Raw genomic sequence first — 7,370 nt, forward strand, 5'->3', positions numbered from 1 at the left:
GCATAAGATCACAATACTAAAACACATAGGGGGCCAAATGTAATAGGGTGAGAGTTTAGAAAAGTGAGAGTTTCTGACACTTTTTAAACTTTGCCAATGTAATAGAGTCCAAAAACAAAGTAACAGAGCGAACTTGCATGGTTTTTCAGACTTAAAGAACTCTCACAATTTAAAATCTCATTCAGATGTTTTCCCATTTTGAAGATAAAACTCAACCAATGTGAGAGATTACTGCTAAACTCTCACATTTTCTAAACTCTCATCCTATTACATTTGGCCCATTATGTATAAATGTATAAAAAGAAGAAAAAAATGAAATGGCACTATACTAATAAAAGTGAAAAAATCACTCAATCCACATGATATATGTACTCAGGAGCTGATTCAGAGCCGCTCGCACGATGTGTATGCAAATTGCGTAGGCAGAGCAGTCGCACAGCAGTGCATTAGCACGTCCAGTATTTCTTAGAGAGCGATCACATAGTGTATACAGACACCCACCACACTGTCTTAAGATGCCCACTTGTGCACGTCATGTCCAGAAAGTGTATACAACCATCGGTACATCGGGTAATATCAGATGCGATCGCAGCGCTTGAGGGAACGCCTCCCATGGGAACGCCTACCGTCTGGGTCCGGCCCCACTGACATCACTAGTGATGTCAGCGGGAGTGATTTGGGCTCTGATAGAGCCAAAATCACTCCAGGACTTGCGGCAGCGAGACCCTACCGCAGGGTCTGGTCGCAAGCCCGATGGTCGCGATGGTCTTGACCATCGCGACCATCATCATGGACGCTCGCATAAGCTGTGGGTGGTAACCCACAGCTATGCGAGCGTCCAAGAGGCCGCTCCATTTTAAGGTAGGAGGGCCCTGATTCAGAGCGAGCGCTCTGGTCAGAGCGTCCGGCTCTGAATCAGGCCCTGAGTACATATGTCATGTGGATTGAGTGATTTTTTTCACTTTTATTAGTATTGTGCCATTTCATTTTTTATTCTTTTTGTACATTTATACATAATATGTATTTTAGTATTGTGATCTTATGCATATGAATTTATGAGATTACAATTTGCATTGATATGTGATTTATGTTTATGATTATCACTAGAGCGCTGTGTTTTGTTCCATTTTCCTTGTATTTGTGCGAGGACTGACTATTCTATGTTATATACAGCCGCTCACTACAACTTTGGATTTTGCATCCCGTGGTAGTGCCACCTTGGTCATTTTTATTACCCCCTTCTACACTATTTTCAAATGGACTGTTAGTAAATAAGCTTTTTCTGCTGATGGCTATGGGGAAGTACCGATGGTCTATTTGACGTTCTATTTGTGTGTGAAGTTGAATTTCTGGGGATTTTGAGTCGATTCTGCCCTTAAATACTTGATTGTCTAAATCACCACAAAATAGAATGGAACTGAAAATCAACCCTTAGTAAATTTAAGCAGGAGCTGTGATAGGCATGCTTTCAACAACTTTTACTGAACTGAACAGAAACATAAAGCAATACATTTTGCAGCAGGCTGCAAAACGGGATACGTTCAATAGCCCAACAGCGGGGATCCCGGCGGTCACAATGCCGTCGCCGGAATCTTTACACTTATCGGAATATCGGCACCGGCATCCCGACCGAAGGTAAGTAGCTGGGTTGGGGGGAAGGATAGGAGTTAGGCACTAGGGGGATGGTTAAGGCCCCCATACACGGCGTGATTTTTTAAACGATTTGCCCATTTTCGATCGATTGGAACGACCGATCGTGTAAAAAGTGCCGTGTGTGGGGATGATCATGATGCCGATGTGTGTCCCCTGGCGTCGTGTATTGTCATTGTAGATCAAGTGAACATGCAGTAAGATTTCAACCTACTGTATCATACAGGATTTGACACACCTCGTTCCGTGTGTATGCATGATGTACGATGGCCGATAGCATGTAGGAGGGATCAGGGAGATCTGTGCTACATGCATTCACAGAAGCATGGACGGGATCAGTGAGACCCGTCTGTGCCTCTATGTTAAAAAAAAATGACAGCCTGTAAAAAAAAAAGAACAGAAAACGGCGTGGCTCCCCCCCAAAAAAGTGCAACCAGCCCCGGGTTTTGACCCAGTGCTGGTTGTGCAAAATACGGGGGACAAAAGACGTAGGGGTCCCCCGTATTTAAGCACAACCAGCAAAACCGTATTTAAGCACAACCATAGGCTGCCTGTTAAAAAAATATCCATACTCACCTTCTCGAAGGCGAAGTTCCGGTTCCCTTCATTCCGAAGTAGGTAATCCCTGGGCTTGGCAAAAAAAAAAAACGAAGAACGCGACCCACCAAACACAGTACTTCCCGAATGACAGCTCAGCTTTAACTGTGGAAACCCCGCCGCTGAGTGCTCATTGGCTAAAAGAGGTGAGAATTCCGCCTCTCAGCCAATGAACGGTTCCCACCATTGACTTCAATGGTGAGAACCACGAAAGTAACCTTAAGTTACCTTTGCGGTTCTCACCATTGAAGTCAAAGGTGGGATCTGTTCTTTCAGCCAATGAGCACTCAGCGGCGGGGTTTCACTAAGCTCTCATTCGGGAAGTACTGTCCTTAGAGCACAGTACTGTGCCTGGTGGCCCGCGTATTTGCGTTTTTTTGTTTTGCCAAGACCCCATGTATTGCCTACATGGATATTTTTTTTTTACAGGTACCCTATGGATTCTACTGGACAAGGGGACGTGATGGCTACAGGGATACATAGGATGGCTACAGCCCGACATAGGATTAATGATAGGCATCGTTATCCAGACGCCTATCATTAGCCCCACTGTAAAATCCTGACACCTGGCATACCGAACGAAGGTAAGCCGGGTGTTTTAGTGGGTAGCCGCGCAGGGGGGAGGGTTAGTTTTAGGAATCCCAGGGGGACTTAGGGTTAAGCACCCACCTGAGAGGGTTAGGGTAGGGAAGGGGGGGCTAGGGTTAGGCACCATTAGGGGGGTTAGGCATCCCCCTGGAGGGTTAGGTTTAGGGTGCGGGGAGGGGGTGGTTAGGTTTAGGCAATAAAGGGGGAGGTTAGGGATAGGCACTGGGGAGGAGGTTAGGGTTAGGAAACATTAAGGGAGGGTTAGGGTTAGGGGGGGGAGAGGGGAGGGTTAGGGTACTTACCAGCCCCAGTCGGGAATTAGGTCTGTCGCGCTTCCGCTGTCGGTATTTCATCCGGTGGTTGCATTAAATACCGATTCCCCCACAAATACCATGCAATACTCTGATGTTCTCTTGCAAGTAGCTTGGAGAAGTTAAATCCACTCTGAATGCAGTTGGGATAGGTTTCAAATATCCCAACAAGCTCTGAATGCAGCTTGAATAGGTCATTTTGGGTTGGCCCGTTTCTAGTTAGCTCCTACGGTCCCCTGGTCATGGAGCACCAGGATGCAAAAGCAAAGGTTTCTTGCATCTTACATGGCTTTCAGAAGCCAGCAACTGCATGATTAAAATGTTGTAAGCATTATGTCCCGATAATAGGACTTTCTAAGTGATTTCTTTTTTTTTAATTTGTGATATTAAATAATATCCACATTAATGAAAGTATTATATTTCTGTAATAAGTCATCCATTCGTTGCTCAAGATTTTAGTTCTAGAGCGCATTATGGAAATGCCTTCTTGATTGACATGTTACAGAGCTAGCACACAGCTGTCATTACTGATATGCAGGACATGTAAGCTATCTCACGGGAAATAAACGCTGCCATGGTTATCCTGATAAAGGCATCACACCTTCTGCTTCTCACCAGAGGACACCTCACAAGGGATGTGACTGTCCAGCTGCAGCAGAACTTACCCAGAGGCAGACGGGGAGAGTAAGAATAGCGTGCCGCTGCCGGAGATGTAAGGTGGACAGAAGATACTGAAGAAGGAGTACGTAGGACACCAAATTATGATATTAAGTGCCCCGGATATTGCTTCTCTTACTATTTATTTTGCTGCTCTTATTGGCACGGTGGCAAACTTGGTCCTCATCTTTGCCTTTCTCAGGAATGCCATCAAAAACAAGGTGCTGCAGCCTCTGGACCGAGTGATTGTCAACATGGCTGTGGTCAACCTCCTGCTGTGCTGTTACAAGGAGATCCCTGGACTGCTCGTGTTCTTCAATGCCAGAGTCTTCGGACCTACAGGCTGTAGGTTCCTCCTTTACTTCTATCACACTTTCAGGCTGGTCAGCATTTGGTCGGTGGAGAATCTGAGCTTCCTCCACCTCATAAAGATAAGGAGACCTGGACATTGCTGGTCGAAGTTCATCCACCGGCACCAAGCGCAGTACGTCAACTGGTCGCTCGCCGGCTGCTGGGTCATCAGCATCACTTTCCATGTACCGTATCTGCTGTACAATGACTCGGGTGTCCGCAATAGGAGCAACATGATGATGACAAGCACCAACTGCATCGGTCCATCCCAAAGCGTCGTTGTGAGAATCATCACTTATGCCACGGTGAGCGTGGACTTCTTGATGATAGTCCTGGTCGTCCTCTTAAATGGTTTCACAATAGACCTGATCTGTAGGCACCGGAGACAAGTCAGGGACACCATGACCATCAGACGGGGCTGGAACAAGCACACAGCTCAGGCCACCAAGATACTGCTGTCTCTACTCCTTCTCTATGTTATCTGTTGGATCTCCAGCGACGTGGTGTGGTTAGCTATAGTCTCTGGGCTTATGGGAAACAACTACGAAGGGGACATGCTGTCGGCTCTATATGGAATCCTGTCCTCCATATACTATTCAGTCAGCTCGTGCATTATGGTTTTCGGGTACAGACAAGTGAAAGATTATTTAGCTGACACCGTAAGTTGCTGCCGTTTAAGGCGGACACCAACAACTGTACAGATCATGCAATGATGGCAACAACATACATGTACAGTTTCACTTTTGTCATATGTACATGTGTTATTTACATTTTTTTATACAGTATGTTAATAAAGGTGGATATTTGTATCCCTTTTTTATTGCTGCAAATTTCAGTCTATCTTTAGACATTTTGATGCTACAAAATATATTGATGGGCTGGAAATATTTTCTAGAAGATTTTTTTTTATACAGATAGGTTAGATGGGTACGGTATACCGGCGCTTAGGATGCCGCCAGTCAGGGAATCAGGAGATGAGAAATGAGGGAGAGTTGGCAAGTATGCTGCATCCCGACCGCCGGAATATGAACTACATACCCTATACTATACTGTATGTACTTATCATTTATGATGCGATACCTTCTTTCTAGATAACAACTGATACATACTTGCCAACTCTCCCTGATTGATAGGGAGACTCCCTAAAATAGCAGCAATCTCCCTGACTCTCTGAAGAGTTTAGTAATCTCCCTGATTGCACCTTACCCCCAGTATGTAGCTGTTATAAAAACAAACAAACAGGGAAATATACATTGAAATGGGATCATTAGTATAATTTCCCTGCATTGGGTATAAGGCACAATGATCCCTATGGCTACAGGCATTTTCTGAAAAGTATCAGTGTGTTTTCATCAACAAATAGATCTTACTAACAGCTTTGGGGCTAGTTTACATTTGGATGTAAGTCAGTATTATGAAACACCCCTCAGTGGCGTCCCTCCCTGAGGTGTTACCCGGTGCGGGGAGGGACGTCTTGAGTGCTGCGTAGCCGCACGTGCCCCCAAAAGGGGTGTGGCCTTGTGCAAAGGGGCGTGGCCTCATGGGACAGGGGTGTGACCTCGCGGCCCGATCCCGATCCCCCGTGGTCCCGTTTTTAATATTACTGAGGGGGGGGGTTGCAGACTGCTTGTGTTGCAGTGCTGGCTCGATCACAGTGTCAGGTGCCGGGTGCTGCACTTAATACATCAGTGCAGCACCCGGCTCCTGTCACTGTGGGGGAGTGTCAGTCTGCACCTTGGTGTCACCCCTCGGCGGTTGACACCCCGGTGTGTTCCGCACCCCCCGCACTCTCCTTGTGACGCCACTGACGCCCCTCAGATGTAGCAGTACACGCCCACTTTACCACCGCGCTCATAGGTGCTGCTGTCACAATCTCCCTGAAATGCTTTTTCAAAAGTAGGCAAGTATGTTCTAATATAATGTAATATAGTATAATGTGTCGAATAATTTAACCAGGAAAATGTGTGTTCTGTACAGAGAATTATGATGTATGTCAGAGCCAGGGACGTATCTATAATGGGTACGAGGTGGGCAGTGCACATGGGTCCCTGGGAGACCATTCTGACACAATGCCATCCCGATAGGAGTCTGCGCAGGGACCACCTCTGTGGTAAGGTGATATAATGTGGGGTGATTATTATATGAAAAACAAAGCCTCATGGTAGAATAGTAACTCTATCAATTACACACATTATTATTACATGAAGCATTTTCTTACCCTGATATTTCCACGTTTATGAATAACTGTTACATGTGCAGTGTTCATGCTGGATTTGTAAAGCAACTAAACTGCACATATTAAAATCACATAGTATGTTCAAAAACAGAAGCAAATACACAGAATTTATTGCAGAGCCGTTAGCTATCAGACAACACTCGAGGTGGGAGGGGGGGTTTCGGGCGATTAAAGACTTTTTTGTAAAACTTTAGTGCAAACTCAGCGGACTGATTTGAAATCTCAAACTCAGCTAAATTCTGGCATCAGATGCCCGGAAGTTAATTAATATCATAAGCCATGTTCTAGATGAATATCAGCTGATATACTGTACTGTGTGTAAATTAGAGATGACTTTGAACTTCCTCCAGATCCTTGGCTGATTTTCGTACTCCCAACAATACATGAACTAAGTGTGTTTGCGCTAAGCAGTGCTGTACACCTATCCTCCGTGTGCTGCAAGTCGCATTACATATATAACTTGTGATTGGCGTGCGACTCGGTAACGCAGAACATGTTTTTGTGCGACTGTCTCCCTTCAAATTCCCACTTATTCGCAAAGCGATGCAAATAGTTTGCACAAGCAGCTTATGCTGATTATAATGATATGCGTCATGTCCTATGCTCTGTGTGTGACTGCGGGTGCATTTGCGTGCTAAATGCTACGTTACTGTGTCAGCGGCTGTGACAATGTAACATAATATTTCCAGTGCCGTAGCTAGTGCTCCCAGCGCCCGGTGCAGGCCACGCTCCCTCCGCATGATGTCACATTTAAGGGCCGTGGCCTGCACCCAGCGCCTGGAGCGGGTGATTATAGCAATGCCTGGAGCATCCTCAGGATGCTCTGGGGAGCTGTAAGGGCAGCATTAAGACCATCCGGAGCGTCCTAAGGACGCTCCAGGCAGAGATTCTGGCAGCAGGAGCTGTGGGTGATCGGTGGTGGCGCCCACAGAGCGCTGCGTTCAGTGCAGCCGCACCGCTTGCACACCCTTAGTTGCGGC

General features: G+C 46.1%; 1 protein-coding gene across 1 annotated transcript; it reads left to right on the forward strand.

The window, feature by feature from the left end:
- The first annotated feature begins 3,907 nt into the window (after positions 1-3,907).
- On the forward strand, positions 3,908-4,867 carry LOC148479243 (vomeronasal type-1 receptor 96-like). Its single transcript, XM_088454707.1, has one exon. It carries the CDS (start codon positions 3,908-3,910, stop codon positions 4,865-4,867), a length of 960 nt encoding a protein of 319 aa, XP_088310833.1.
- Positions 4,868-7,370: the final 2,503 nt, after the last annotated feature.

The sequence above is a fragment of the Taudactylus pleione genome, unplaced genomic scaffold, assembly GCF_031769625.1.
Source record: "Taudactylus pleione unplaced genomic scaffold, aTauple2 ptg000627l, whole genome shotgun sequence".
NCBI classification, from domain to species: Eukaryota; Metazoa; Chordata; class Amphibia; order Anura; family Myobatrachidae; genus Taudactylus; species Taudactylus pleione.